Source organism: Sorex fumeus, unplaced genomic scaffold, assembly GCF_029834395.1.
Source record: "Sorex fumeus unplaced genomic scaffold, SorFum_2.1 ptg000063l, whole genome shotgun sequence".
Taxonomy (NCBI): Eukaryota; Metazoa; Chordata; class Mammalia; order Eulipotyphla; family Soricidae; genus Sorex; species Sorex fumeus.
In genome coordinates this window covers 70,595,570-70,610,825 of record NW_026606120.1, presented here as the reverse complement: position 1 = coordinate 70,610,825, position 15,256 = coordinate 70,595,570, and the positions used below count along the sequence as shown (strand labels likewise).

The 15,256-nt window shown below is 53.9% G+C and overlaps 2 protein-coding genes across 3 annotated transcripts in view; both read right to left on the bottom strand.

Moving 5' to 3' along the window:
* Positions 1–478: 478 nt before the first annotated feature.
* SLC35B1 (solute carrier family 35 member B1) lies at positions 479–7,277 on the bottom strand. The gene is made up of 9 exons (XM_056127297.1): positions 7,037–7,277; positions 6,297–6,400; positions 5,787–5,917; positions 5,530–5,560; positions 4,715–4,872; positions 3,594–3,720; positions 2,139–2,245; positions 1,835–1,988; positions 479–727 (listed from the first exon to the last, which is right to left on the bottom strand). Exons 1-9 carry the CDS (start codon positions 7,246–7,248, stop codon positions 675–677), a joined length of 1,077 nt encoding a protein of 358 aa, XP_055983272.1. The 5' UTR covers positions 7,249–7,277; the 3' UTR covers positions 479–674.
* A 2,884-nt stretch (positions 7,278–10,161) lies between these two features.
* FAM117A (family with sequence similarity 117 member A) overlaps positions 10,162–15,256 on the bottom strand; it is a 46,363-nt gene continuing 41,268 nt past the window's right edge. For both annotated transcript variants that reach the window (XM_056127124.1, XM_056127125.1), the window contains 3 exons: positions 15,064–15,247; positions 13,408–13,558; positions 10,162–11,296 (listed from right to left, as the gene is read on the bottom strand). In XM_056127124.1, the coding sequence (XP_055983099.1) occupies positions 10,993–11,296; positions 13,408–13,558; positions 15,064–15,247 (639 nt within the window). In that variant the 3' untranslated portion in view covers positions 10,162–10,992. The remainder of the gene's footprint in view (positions 11,297–13,407; positions 13,559–15,063; positions 15,248–15,256) is intronic.

The window sequence follows — 15,256 nt, the reverse complement described above, 5'->3', positions numbered from 1 at the left end:
TTTCTTTTTGGGTCACACCTGGCAATGCACAGGGGTTACTCTTGGCTCTGCAATCAGAAATTACTCCTGGCATTTGGGGGAACATATGGGATGCTGGGAATCGAACCTGGGTCGGCTGTGTGCAACGCAAATGCCCTACCCGCTGTGCTATTGCTCCAGCCCCTGAAAGGCAAGTGTCTTAACCCTGCTCTATCCCTCTGGACCCCCCCAACCCTGAAAAGCAGCAGCTGTACCCCTCTCTAGACTGAACAGCCAGCCTGCCCTGGCATACTCCTACCCTCAGTACGAACAGCGAGCACATGTGCGGCTCTCTGGTCTGACTTTCCCGCCGCACTGCTGGGGCTCTTGGGAATTCAGCTGCTCGGCCAGGCCGAGTCCCCCCGATGAGGGACCAGTGTGCACCAGTGTGGCCTCCTCTTTCTCTGCTCTAGGATGTGTTCTGGGGTCATCTAGAACAAAAACCGCCAACTCTGGCTTGTAAAATCCAAATATCTTGTTTTCTGTTGTTGTTTTAGAATATGTAATCGTGCTTCCTTTAAAAAAAAGAAAAAAGAAAAAAGAAAAAGACTGGAACCCAGTCCATTATTCCGAGTGTGTCCATTTCCCCCCAGAGATGTAACTGTTCGAGATAATAACTTAAATATCCTTGGAGTGGAGGTAGTCTCAGACTCTTCCTAGTGGGATGTCTTCTTGGATCCTTTCCCAAACTTGGCATCAAGACCGAGACCTACGGAAAGGGAGAAATGGCTTTAGCTTGACTGGCGACGGGAATGAAATATAACAAAGTCTGCTGGGTAAAGGGAGTTCAGTCAAGATTCTTAAGATGAGCTTTAGCTAAAATGATTCTTCAAACATTGGGTTTATAGACCTTCCTAACTACAGAGTGGGGTAAAAATGAAAAAATGAAATTCAATACAATCACACACACACACACACACACACACACGAGATACTCCCATACCCATACAGTGCTGGAAGGTGATAAAGTGATATGCATGACACCGTACACACACACACACACACACACACACACACACACACACACACACACGCACGCGAGATATTCCCATACAGAACTGGAAGGTGGTAAAGTGATGACACCATGTACACACACACACACACACACGCACGCACGCACGCGAGATACTCCCATACAGAACTGGAAGGTGGTAAAGTGATGACACCGTGTGTACACACACACACACACACATACACACACACGAGAGATACTTCCATACAATCCTGGAAGGTGGTAAAGTGATATGCATGACACTTCTCTCTCTCTCTCTCTCTCCCCCCAAGCCCCCCCATACAGTGCTGGGAGTGGTCAGTGATATGCATGACACCGTATCAGTGATAGTACTGTAAACCACAGTGCCTACAAAACATAACAAGATACCTGCCATAGAGGCCGGCTGGAGGGTGAGGGAAACTGAGGATGTTGGTAGAGGAAAGTGGACACTGGTGTTAAAACACTGTATGTCTGAAACTCAGTCATGAGTAATTTAGTAATTCATGGTGCCTCTATTAAAATAAATAAAAGTACTCCCACATATGCATGGATATAAAAACACATCAAGCCTGAAAGAAACGCAAGGGTCAAACTTGTTGGGTGTTCTCTCGACCCTTCCAGCCCAAGTCTGAGGGGAGCCCAGATGCTGAGAGGAATTGTAGGCACAAATGATCATTGAGAAGGTGAGGTCTCCTTCTTTCATAAACTTTCTTCTCTCCAAGATAACCAGCAAATTTCATAAACATACAAGTCAATTTTCAGGGGGAACATAGCTAGTAATATCTGTCACTGTCCCAGGGACACCACGATTGGGGTACTCACCCAGAAACACAAGCACGGTGCCCACCCACTGCATGGAGCTGATGGGGTTGGCAAAAAGGATCACAGAGGCCAGAATGGTGAAGAACTTCCGTGTGGTGGTGATGATGGAGCAGGTCAGGGGGCCGAAATACACAACAGTCATGAAGATGAAACTCTAGAGACAGAAAGAAGGGGTCAGTGAGCGCCTGAGACCTGCCCCAGGCCTGAGGTCTGTAGCAGGATGATGGGGAGGAGCCGGCCACCCCCCTCTTCACAGTTACCCTGTCTCTCCTCGGGACGAGCCATCCCTTCCTGAGGGGCTCACCTGTCCCAGGGCGCTGGTCAGGCCAAAGAGCAGGATGTTGTAGATGATGGAAGGGTACCTTTCAGCGAAGCTCAAGAACTCCCAGAACTCCCCAGTGAAGAGGATTCCTAGGAGGAAATGGCCAAAGATTAATGGGGTATCCTATGGGCCCACGCCAAGTGATGGTTGAACATAGGAGACTGTGAGGAGAGGGGGGACTGGAAAGCCTCTATGTTCTGGGAGACTGTGGTCTTGGCAGAGAGCATCTATGGTCTATGAGGGATGGAGAATCTTTATGGTCTGGGTGTGGGGTCAGGGGATAGTCTCTGTGGTCTGTGAGGGAGGCTAGAGTCTCTGAGATCTGGGGAGATAGTCTCTATGGTTTGTGGGGGGATGGAGAGACTCTATGGTCTGTGTGTGTTGGGGGTGAAGAGTGTCTTTAGTCTGGGTGGGTGGATGGAAAGTCTTTATGGTGGTGGTGGAGCAATGAAGAACCTCTATGATCTGTGGTGATGGAGAATCTCCATGGACTGTAGGGGGATGGAGAGTCTGCATGGTCTATGGTAGAGATGGAGAACCACTGTGGACTGTGGCGGGATGGACAATCGGTATGATCTATGGTAGAGATGGAAAACCTCCATGGACTGTGGCGGGATGGAGAATCTGTATAGCCTGTGGTAGAGACGGAGAACCTCTATGAACTATGATGGGGATGGAGAACCACTATGGACAGTAGCAGGGATGGAGCGTCTCCATGGCATGTGTGAGGGGAAGGAGAGCAGTTCTATGATTCCATCAGGCATTCTCACATTTCTGGATCAGGGAAACTAACTGAAGACTTTTCCAAGAAAAACCTGAAAGTGAATGAGTTGCTTCTGCCAAAGTGATTGACAGCAGAGGCCTGAGAGGTGATGGAGACACCGATCCTATCCCCCAAGTCAAGTCAGCCCCGTGGCCTGCAGTTCTCTCCATCTCCTCTATTAGCCCCACTGTGCTGCACAGAGAATACATACGGACGCAGATCCACGGACGGTTCCAGTGACTTTCAGTGAATGAACTCACTCTCACCACCTACCAATGTTGCATCTCCCTAAAAGGGCAAGACCCCATAGAGCCCTGGGGTCTTGTGTGTGTCCTGGGTCTAGAACTGTGTGTCCTCCTGCAATACCCCACCCAGTGTCTTTTTCAACAGGCCACTCCTGAGTAGCAAGGAGAGCCCCTGGGAGTCTGGCCACATAGCAGCCTTGGTCAGGAGGAGCTCAACAGGCTGTGAGCATGCTCTGTATGCAGCAGGTCCAGGTTCAATCCCTGGCACCACTTGGTCTGATGTGTGCCGAGCCACGAGCGGCCCCTGAGCACCTGTAGCTTGGGTCAAGTTAGCAGCTGGCATCTGAGCCATGGAACAAGTGAATGAGGGCTATGTGTCCTCAGGGGAGAAATGTGTCCTCATGGAAAGAAAGCAGAATTGCTTCTTACCAGCACCCAGCAGCAACGTCGACCAAAGGTTGATGTTCAGCATCATGTGGTTGGAACCAGTTTGGTAATGTGCCCGCATGTGGTCCTGGGAAACGCCGGTCAGTCCATCCAGAGTCAGAGAGAGAAGCTGGGAACGACAGGGGGTGACCTATAGTGGGAAGGTGACAGGGCGCCTCCCCAGGCCAAGAGTTGGGAGCCCCTTGTCTTTTTGAGTCTGCTTTTCCTTTAGACACTACTTGGAACCAAAGGTTGTGTTTTGGCGGTGGGGACAGTGGGGATGCTAGCTCAGCAACCCCCACCTCACCCCCACACACACCACTGCCTCTGCAGGAAGCCTGCCCTTCCAATACAAAGTCACCACTCCAAGGGACAGGCAGACAGAATAGGTTCAGGAGAGCCACGGAGTCCCACACTGAAGACACAGGGGCTAGAGATATGACTCAGAGGCAGAGCACTGAGGGATGACCTGGGTTCAATCCCTGGCACACTCACTTCTGCCCCCAAACAAAACATGAAAGATCCTTCTAGGGAAGAAATTTAGTCCCAACACATGAGCCTCCTGGCGTGGAGCGCTCAGACTGGACTCTGGTCACACTGTCTGGCTGGACCCGGGCAAAGTCAGCTATGAGTTCTGCCACTTCATGGTCAGACTGGTCACCTGGCTAAGGGACTGAGTATCTTGGACTCAGTTTCTTTATCTGCCAAATGGAAATACTATCTATTGGATGAGGTCACTGTTAGAAAGGTCAGGGTCTACGGGAGCTACTGGGGACAGCTCATCCCCAGTAAGAGGCAGCTATGCCAGCTCAAGTGCTCCAACTAGCTTCAGGCTTGCCCTCATTGCTCTTAGGGCTCTGGGGGGATCCCTTCCCAGTTTTTAGACCCAGATGCAGAGTCAGCCCTTCACCAGAAGACAGCTAAGCTGCAGCTACAAATTTCCACTATGGACTTTGCAGAGTCCTGGGGCATGGAGTAAGAGACAAAAAAAAAAAAAAAAAAAAAAAAAAAAAACAGGGACAAGGAGCATCCCAAATTCAAAGATACAAAGCTAGCCCTGCCGGTCTCGGTGGGGACGTGCCCTGGAGAAGGTTCTGGAAAAGTGCTGCGCCAAGCTCACGTACCAGGAGCAGCTCTCCATAGCCAATGGCGTGTTCCTCCATCCCAGCTACTTTCTTGGGCTTGTACATGAAAAGAGCCACTCCAGCCACGATGAGCAACACACACATGTACTTGGCCATTGGGTACTTCTTCTTCAAGAGGGTCACTCCAAGGAGCATGACTACAGGGGAACAAGGGGAAACCTCAGGCCCCCAGTGGTGCCAACGAGCCCCCACTCTCCTCAGGGGAGCCAAGAAAGGGCTCACGGAAGAAAAACATATCTGAAAGAGGGTGTGAGACTAGCACCTAGATAGAGGCAATTGAGCAATGAACTTGGACAAAGAGTACCGGGCCAGGAGAGGGAGGGAACAAAGGTGAAAGGTCGAGGAAGGAACAGGGCAAGAGTGGGGACAAAGGGAAGCGAAAGAGTAAGATCGTTAGGAAACAAATCAAAGATTTTGGTCACCAAAGATGGGTTTAGGGGCCAGGGTAAGCATGCTTCACAGGCCTGTGGCCCTGGGATTCAGTCCCTGGAACCCACAACAAACAAATGAAAACACACAAGAAAATAACCCAAAGCAAAAAAAAAAAAAGGGATTTGGAGGATCTTATGAAAACACAGAAACACTGGGGGGCAGAGAGACGGAGCGCATGAAGCAGGCCTGATGGGCCTCCATCCCGCTCGCAGCCAGCAGCGCCAGACGCTCCCCATCCACAGCTGCAGGAAGGGCTCGGGGTGAGAAAGAGACCGGCACGGAGGCCAGTGCACTGCTGCAGAGGAGGAGAGCGCCTGCCACAGGAGTGAGGAAGGATGATGCAGCCCTCTCCCACTGCTTACCTGGGATTGGCTTGCAGGATTTACCAAGGACCTGAAATGAAATTCGGCAAGCAATTCAAGCATCATCTGCAATGTGCGAGGCAAGGTGCTACACTGAGAGGACCCAGGGAAACAGCTGCGGCCCCATCACCGCCAAACCCTCACCCAAACCCTTGGATCGCTGGCTCTTCACACTTGGAATCTCTCTCACACACTCTCCTCTTTCCGTCACAGGCCCCTGTGGCCATCCCCCTCCCCCTCCTGCCCCGAGCTGTCACCTGAGTTGGGTAGTTGACAAACTGCAGTGCTGAGTTGCTGGAGACCATGGCACCCAGATAGGAGACAGAACAGGCAGCATAGAGCCAGCTCCGCGTGCGATCCACCCTGGCAGTGTCAAACAACTGGATCACTGGTGGAAGGGCAGAAAAAAAAAAAAAGGGTGGGTGGGTGGAAAGAACCTGGCAAAACCTGGTGAGCCCAGGATGAAGCACTGAGCAGAAGTCAAAGACACAGAAGAGGAAGCTGCCTGTGAAACAGGACCAGAGGCACAAGCTCTGTCTGTTCTCTCAGGCTGGGAACTCTCTTCATTATTCAACACCCAATCCCACCCAAACCTAATACATAAAGAGTGCGGGGTGGGGGAGGGGGGCGCGCATTCAGTTCAAGAGCCAGTTAGCCCTGTTGCTAACTAACATCCAGGGGAAAAGGAGAGAAAACCCACTGTGGGGGGAGGTGTGGAGAGTTAAGACCGTCAGGGGTGCACAACCTGTTACTGTTCAAATACTCACAGATCTTGGCAAATACAGCATTGATCACACATTGGATGAAGACCAAAGTTAAGGCAAAAGTGAACTTCTCCTGCTTGGCTCCCTCCCCATATTTTCCTCTTGTTCTATGAATAAAATGCATAAAAAAAAAGGAGGGGTGGGGAATTAGTAACTTTCCCCCAGTGGCACATAATATATTCATTCAGTCACTGAGAAGTTTGATGAATCGTTCTACCTCTCAGGATGCAGGAAAAGGCTGGTTAAGGATCACTGGGCTTAATTACAAAGGAGGCCAATTTCATTAGTTCAAGAAACTAGACGTCCCTAGCCCGGGGAAAATAAATACCCGTCGGAGAAAGAGGGGATTCGGGGTACGGATGCAACGTCCAGGGGAGGGGAGGGGGTGTCAGCTACCGGCAAGCCTCTAGGAGCCGCAAAGAGGAGTCAGCACTGGTCATGAAGACGGCGGCTTGTGGCAGCCAGGTCCCGAGAGTCAACGGGGAAAACCAAACCAAACCAAACCAAACCAAACCAAACCAAACCGAGCCAAGATGCAGAGTACTCAAGAGGCCAACTCTCGCACTTGGGAAATTGAGGGGCAACAGGCCTCGCCCGCAGAGGGGTCGGGATGCAGGGAGAGCAACCGGGACCACCGAATCGGGGGGCGGGAGACCCACGACAAGGTCTGCGGCTGGGACGAGGGGACGAAAGAGCGGGGGGTTGGGGGATGCTCGCGGTCCCGCCCCGGGGTCCCCGCTCACATCTTTTCCTGCAGGATCCCATAGTAGAAGTAGCAGACGAAGACACCGAAGAAGCAGAGCGGCAGGCGCAGCCTGTCGGGGACCAGAGCGTTGCTAGCGGCCATGAGACGCCCGGACGATGCGACCGGAGACCCGCTCACAGCCGACAGCGGCGGCGGCGGCGGCGGCGACAGCTCCAGCCGGACATCGCCGACCGGCGACACGGGCCTCATAGGAGCTGCCTGCGACCGCCGCGCAGCAGGACCCCGCGGCTTCACACATCACTGCCAGCTCAGGGCCCGCTGGGGAGGAAACGCCTCCGGACGCAGGAACCGTGGGCAAGGAAAGAGACCAGTCTTAGGCGCTGGGTTTTGTTCCCTGGTGGCCACGAGAGCCGGATGCCCCGTCGCTGACGACTGGCCCTGGAGATTTTCCGATCAGGCAATCCCCAGGGCACCCTCAACCCCGCTCCCGACGGGATGGCCTAGGAGACACGCTGGCGCGGGGTGATGACGTTCAGGGATGTGGAGGTTCCCGATTGGCTGCCGTGGGCGAGGGCCGGCTTGTGGGCGTGCGGGAGGAGGTGCGGCCGGCTGAGCGAATCAAATCACCTTTCCCGGTAGGCGGTCAGTTTCCAGCTGGGTCCTAACGTCGGAAACGGAATTAAAAATACTTTTTTTTTTTAAATCTCGGGGCCACACCTGGCGGTGGTCAGGGGCCACTCTCAGCTTGGTGCTAGGGGGTCGCTTCGGGGATTGCCGGTGATCGAACCCGGACTTCTCGCAGCAGCCAGGCACTAGCTTCAGCCCTCTAGGCTGCCTACCCAGCCCCAAGCCCAAATCAGAATGGGGCCTCAGCGCCCCCTAGCTGCCGTCTAGCGTCAACGACTCGAGCCGCCTCTATCAGAAGAGCTGCCCGGGCCGGGCTTGTGGGACGGGCATGTCACCCAGGGCATGCTCATGCTCGTAGGGCAAGTCACCCAGCTTCCTAGGGCCACACGGTAGCGGCTCTTGTCCCAGCTCATTGGAAGGTAGAGTCGCCTATTCCTGTCGCCCGAGATCCAGCGGGTCGTTTCCCCAGTCTGTTGTCCACTGGACATAGAAAATTAATGGTAACCACCGTTTCACCTCCAGGCTTGGCCGCCGAGCCCACGTGCTGAGGTTTATGAGCGCGCTTTATCAGCTGCAACGCAAATCGAAGCCTAGCCCCGCTCTTCCTCAGCTCTGATCTTATTTCCTCACGCCCTGGATGTGGAAGTCGACACGCCGCAAAGTGCATTTTCTTTTGGTCGTACAGTTGGGTTGCCCTGTAGAACAAACCCTTCCGCTGCCCTGCAACTCTTTCCACCCCTCCTGAAAGGAAGAGTCACCCCAAATCTCACTACAGCCCCAGAACCGGCACACCCCACTCTCTGGGTCAAGGCTCATCTCTTCTTCCAGCTCCTTTGGCACAGTCTTAGGCAAAGGAAGGAAACTCGGGCAGCACCACACCCAGCGTTCCCGGCCTGACTCACTAAGGCCTTGGGGACAGGCCAAACATCTTTCAGAGGGAGGGCACAGAGAGAAAACAGGGTCTGAACACACACATACACACCCTGTCACTTTTTGTTACTGGGAGGGATCCCCACACATTCACACATCAGTGAATTGGTGATCCCATGGCACCTGGCACCAGGCAGGCCAGGGAGGCATCCAGCTGGAAGCCCAGCTGGGACTTCCAAGATTTCATGTGACCACAAGTGAATAGAATAGGAATCAAATCCTAAGCATTGGCACTGGATTCAAATGATTGGGTCCAAATGTTTGGAGTTCCCCTTCCCAGCCCAGTTCATCTCTCTTGTTTTGTTTGTTTGGTTTTTGCTTTTTTTGGTCACACCCGGCGATGCACAGGGGTTACTCCTGGCTCTGCACTCGGGAATCACCTCTGGCTGTGCTCAGGGGACCATATGGGATGCTGGGAATCGAACCCCGGTCAGCCGCGTGCAAGGCAAACGTGCTACCCACTGTGCCATTTCTCCAGCCCCATCTCTCGTTTTGGGGGCCACACTTGAGATTGTTCAGGGCTACTCTTGGCACAGTGGTCAGGATGAAGCTGGGGGCTTTAACAAGCAAAGCCTAGAACACTTTTTCAGCAGTTTGAGCCATCTCGCCAATCTCTCCTGTGGGTGGTGGCTTTTGGGAAAAAGTAATCAATTCTCCTGCCCTTCCCCCATCAGCAGAGCAGAAGACCCCACATTTCCTCTCCCTGTGCTATGATGCTTCAGTGATGTTTGACAGAAAACACTCCCCAAGGTATATCTGGTGCTCGGTTGTCAGGCCAAGGGTCAAGCTTTTAGGAGCATCCAAGTGTCACTGGCTGCTACTGGACTAGTCAGTTTCCCTACAGCTGCAGTGGGCATGTCTTGCAGAGCCGCTCAGAGCTTTCTTGTGGTTGTTCCCATTCCCCTCACAAAGCCTACAACTTCTTACAGGGTCAGTAACTGTAAAACTGCTGTGGGTTCGAAGATATGGAAAGACAATCCAGAGGGCTTACTAGGTCTCCAAAAATATTTTTTTAAAAACTCCACAAGGGGCTAGAGCGATAGTACAGCGGGTAGGGCGTCTGCCTTGCACGCAGTCGACCCGGGTTCGATTCCCAGCATCCCATATGGTCCCCTGAGCACCACCAGGAGTAATTCCTAAGTGCATGAGCCAGGAGTAACCCCTGAGCATCGCTGGGTGTGACCCAAAAAGCAAAAAAAAAAAAAAAAATCCCTCCACAAGTGATCCAACATAAATGCTCCTCTCTGGTCTTGCTCCTCTTGCTGGGACAAGAGGCAGCCATCACACTACACCATTTCCCATGGGAACTCTGAATCCCTCTCTGAAATCCACTCCTCAGGCAGCTTCTTCCCCCCCACCCCCACCCCTGGACTCAAGAACACAAGATACTTCCTTTACCCTCCTTCAGGACCCCACCCCCCGCCATTGCTTCTCTGTCTACAGGAGACAAAGTCTGAGGACAGAGCCCCATGTCCACCTCCCAGCACCCACATCCTCACAACTCTGGTAAGAAAGTGCTCTTGAAGACCAGGACCAATGGATCCCACCATGCTCTCAGCCTCCAGCCTGCTCCCTCCTCCCCCAGTGAACAGAAGACGCTCAAGCTTCTGGGAATACTTATTTATTTAGTTTATTTAACACCAAGATCTGAAAAAAAAAAACTCTAAACACAGGATAAGAAAACTTGAACATTAACATTCTTCTTCAGTTTCGGGTAGCTCTGCAATACGGAAAATATACAAACTTCAAACAGCTGCAAAAATAGTGTCTTTGGGAGAAAATAGAGTTTCTACATCAATACCAGAAAAATAGGCCTTTTCTAATCCCACCCAGTCCTGGGGCAGGTGGAGGGTGGACAGTCACCACTGGCCACCCCGAGCAATGCCAGCTCTCCCTCTCCCCCATTACCCACCTGGGGCTGGGCAGGCTGGCGGCTGCTTAAGACAATCTTAGTCAGGGTGAAAGCGAGATGAAAATGCCACTTGGGAAAGCGCTTGGTTGCCCCCTCTGCCAGCAGCTGGATTGGTCAAGTGTGGGGCCCCTGAGGGCTACTTTGGTCAGCTCCTCCAGTTAGAGGGAGGGATGAGGTGGGGGGATGGAGGGATGGGGGTTCTGCAGCCTTGGAGGAGGGCACCCCTCTCCTTCACTCAGCAGCTGGCTGCACTCCCAAATGGACCCCCACTGGGACTTTCCACCAAGTGAGGAAGGTGTGGAGAACACAGGTGGGACTTGTGAGCTGCCTAGCTGCTAGCAGGGAAGGCGGGACCCCTTCCATTCCCAGGGGCCCGTGTCCAACAGGATGAGGACCCGGGGCTTTGACACAATAAATGAAAGTGCTCGAAGGCCGAGAGGGAAGGGCTCCTTCATCCCCCAGCTCAGGGGACAGGGAGGAGCCTGCCACCAAGGCACTGGTCTCCATGGAAACGCGGGGGTCCTTCAGACCATCAAGGAGCTCTGGAACAGCACAGGTTCTTCTGCCGGCGGGGGGAGCTGCCATGGCTCAAACGGCAGCGAGGAGGAGGCCTTTGAGGCCTCTGGATCCTTCCGAGGTGGGGGCCGGGGGCTGGTAGGGGGCAGCGGGGACCCGGGGCTGGAGGGGCAGTTACGGAAGATGAAGCCCATGCTGGGGAAGAGGGGCTTCATCAAGCTGACGGGGCAGAAGGCCGAGCCGGTCGGGTTGAAATGGACTTTGTTCTTGTCAGGACAGGAAGAGAGGAAGGCCAGGTCGGGCCCTGGGGACCTGGAGGACGGAGAGACGCACCGGACACACAAGCGTACACAGAGAGAGAGAGAAAGGACATCCCCGTGAGACACTGAGCAGTGACGCGCAGGCCGGGCAGGGGAGCAGGTGGGTCTCTGTGCTGAGTGTGGCCACTTGATCCGCAAACAACAGGCTCTGTCCGACCGTCTTTAGGGCCTCTGAACTCTCCATGCTGGAGAAGCATAAGCCTGGCATGGACACAGGAAGGACAACTCCCTGGTCATGTGACTCTACATGGGGCTGAGGGAGCTTTTAATTTGAGAGGTCTTACTGTAATCTATTTTTTTTGTTTTGGGGTGACACCTGATGGTGCTCAGGGCTTACTCCTGGCTCTGTGCTCATGGGTCACCCCTGGCCAGTGTTGGGGGGGCCATATGAAGTGCCAGGGATCAAACCCAGATCGGCCATGTGCAAAGCAGGTGCCCTACTGGTCGAACCATCTCTCTGGCCACAGAGTTTTCGAGGCAGACCACTGGCCCCAAAAGCAGAGAGCCAGGCTAAGTGACTTTCTAAGACTTTTCATAGACTAAGATATCTGGGCCGAGAAGACAGCTCACAGGGCTAGAGCTCATGATCTTCTATGGGAGCTTCGGGTTTGAACCCTGGCACCACCTGGTCCCCGAGCATCACCAGGTAAGCCCCAAAAGGACAAATAATAGTTACAGCAGCATGTCTCAGCCTCTGCTCCACTGGCCTCTGGGTCTGGATCATTCTGGCTGTGTCGGCTGTTCTGGCATCTGCTAGGTCTCGGCCCACTAGCTAGACCCATGCAGCACTGCCCTACCTCAAGCTGCCATGATATCTCCTGACACTGCTGTGTCCCCTCGGGGACAAAACTGTCCCTGACTGAAATCAAGTGACCTCAAGAATCTGATTCGTAAACATATTTCAGGAGTGTGATTTTCGAAAGCCTTGCTGAAAGGAGCAAGCTTGAAGGTTGACCTTGCACGTAAGGTGCCCTTCCTCCTCCCAAAGGGAAGGATGAAGTGTGGTCCAGAGAGGGAATCCTGCATCTCTGACAGGCACACACCTGAAAACTCAGGGCTTACTCCTGGCAGGCTCAAGAGATCATATGGGTTGCCGGGGACTGAATCCAGGTTGGCCATGAGCAAGGCAAGTGCCCTACCTGCTGTACTATCACTCTAGGCCCTAAGACCAGGATTCATGAAGGGTTACCAGGCAACCGTACATGGGCTTTCCATTGCTCCTGCTCTGGTGGCTTCTGTATGTCCCTCTGTGACTACCAGGCTCCCCCCATTTGAGATGCAAAGGCAGCTGTGCCAGGCCCCAGCCTTTCCTTAGCTGAATCTCCACGCACACTCTGGGACTAAACTTCCTGACTGCTGCTGAGAACACGGCTTGCAGTGTGGCTCCACTGGCTGATGACCCACTGACAGGGGCAGTGGAGGGAGAGCTTGGGGCCTGCTGAGGGGTCACTGGGGCAGGACAGCTCTGAATTCTCTCTGCTAATGAGCTGGGATTGTGGGGGGAGGTGGGGAAGTGGAGAGGATCAATGTAAGACGGACTTGTGAACTGTCTGGTCTAGTTCGGGAATATTCATTGCATGCAAGGACTGGAAAAGTCTGACTGGGGATTTCATGGCATGGAAACACAGGGGTGAGCCTGACTCAGAAGCAAGTGGAAGGCTTTGAAGCTCCCCCCACCCTGCCAGTAGGGATGAGACACTTCTAAATCTCCGCCTGAAGAGAGCTACTGGGATGTGCCTTTTCTCTTTCTGAATATAGTCTAGCAAATTCTCACACCTTTCCCCAGGGAGGGGAAAAAAAAACCAGAAGAAACAAAGGGTTTAGGTTTCAGATCTCGTTCCTTTCCAGCTCCTGCTGCGCTTGTGGCTGGCATGTGGGCAGAGAGCAGGTTTCTATGGAGATAATGATAAGCAAAGATTTAAGGGCTCAGAGTAGGTAATGTCAACAAGCTTGATCATGGAAAAACTCTAATACCAATAATCTAATGCTGACAACACCTCAAGGACCAGAGCGAGTCTGGAGCTGGAGAAGGGTCCGTGGGAGTGGGTGCGGGGGCGACCCCGAGCTCCCACCCTCCCTCCCCTGTCCCCGGGCAGCACTCACGTGGCCTCTTCAAACACGCGCACTCTCTCACAGCCTTCGGGCGGCTCCCGTTTGAAGACGTAGCTATGGTTGGGCCTGGGGGAGGCGGCGGAGGCAAGGACTGGAGACGGGCTGCCATCTTCCAGGAAGGCAGGCTGGCCTGGAGAGAAGGCTGCCAACAGAGCAAGGCGGGTTAGGAGCGGAAGGGAGGTCCCACCCTCCAGGGCCTAGGCCCGGGTGTGAGGGGGCACCATGCAGAGAGGCGGGTGGCAGCAGTTATGCTAAGCCAGGTGGTGTGTTTAGAGCGGGCCTTAAAAGGAAATCTAGCCTTGCATGCAGCTGACCTGGCACCCCATCTGGTCCCCTGAGCCCTGCCAGGAGTGATCTGTGAGCACTGCCCAGTGTAGGCCCAAATAACCACCACTACCACAGGAAAAAAACAATCTATGAGGCAGCTCACAAAAAATAAAATTCCATATGCTTTTAGACAGGCCGAAAAAATTAAGAGTGGAGCTGTTGGGAAAGCTGGGTCCTGGGCACCATTCTCTAGTCCCAGGAGGTTGGCGTAGCTGGAAACTTCTGCCCCAGGCTTAAAGGGACCGTATCTTCTGCCTCTCTGCCTCCTCCCAAGGCTGCACCACCCAGCCGGCCCACATACCACAGCTTCTTCCTTCCCACAGCCATGAAATCCAGCCCTTCTTCCAGGAAGAGCACTCACCACCCCCGAGAAGCAATCTTTACTCAACCCCACTTGTGGGATAAAATTCCTCTCACTCTCCATGCAGAGAATGTCCTTGGCCTGCGTGGCTAATATTGACTTTATCTCTATTTATCTCACATTTTTACTCTATTTACCTCTGTGCCCTGTGGGAGCAGGTCCTGGGCCGGGCCACCCTACCGGGCTGCTGTGCAAATGGGAGGATCGTTTCCCTCTGGGGGACTGGCCCATGCACGCAGAGAAGGGAGAGGAGCTCAGCTTCTCATCCAGGTCAGTGTGCGACCCACTGTCTCTCCCATCTGCCCAGGAACTGGGCGTGTGACAGCTGGCCTGGACAGACACCCACACTGAGACTGTCAGGTCTCAGCTTAGCTTGGACCAAAACTCTGTGTGTGTGTGTGTGTGTGTGTGTGTGTGTGTGTGTGTGTGTTGGGGCGGTACTTCTTGGACTACAGTGACGGTAGACAGGGCAGAGGGCCGACAGAGACTCAGTAAACTCTAAGTCAGAGTCAACACCAGGGGCCACAGGGGCCATTATTACGGGTGACAGAGCAGTGTTTCCGGCCTTCTGACACCCGAGGACCAGCCCTGCACTGTGGACTGGTGGCTAAAGATCACTGATCTTGTGCAGAATGAAGATAACTCCTAAAAAGCTGGGAGCCAGGGGGCAGCTCAGCGGGCGAGCACCTCCCTGGTCAGTGTGAAGGCGGTGAGGCCGCACTCGCCCCCAGTGCCACCCCCATACCCGTGTATGATCCCAGGAGCTCTGCCACTTGGAATCCTGGTGTCCAACCAAGTGTGCAAGCATGTGGCCCTGGTCACCACAGAAACGAGGATGAGGAGGGGGGCAGGGCCTGCTGGCTGGTTTGAAGGGAAAAGGCTGGTGCTGCAGTGGACTGGAGGCAGCCGGGGTTCAGTTGGCCCAGGTGCACCAGGTTGCCACGGCCTCCAGTGCTTACCTTTGTCGTGGGGGACCGCCCCACGGGAGTCCTCCTGGCTGGCCTGGCCACAAGGCTGCGGAGATGCCAGGGGCACGGAGGGTGAGCTGGCAAAGATGCCAGGTTCCCGCAGGAGCAGGGGTTGATCGCAGCTGCCACTCTGGGGGGGTGCGGGGGCGCGGTGCCCATCAGGAACTTCAAGGATCTGCAAAGA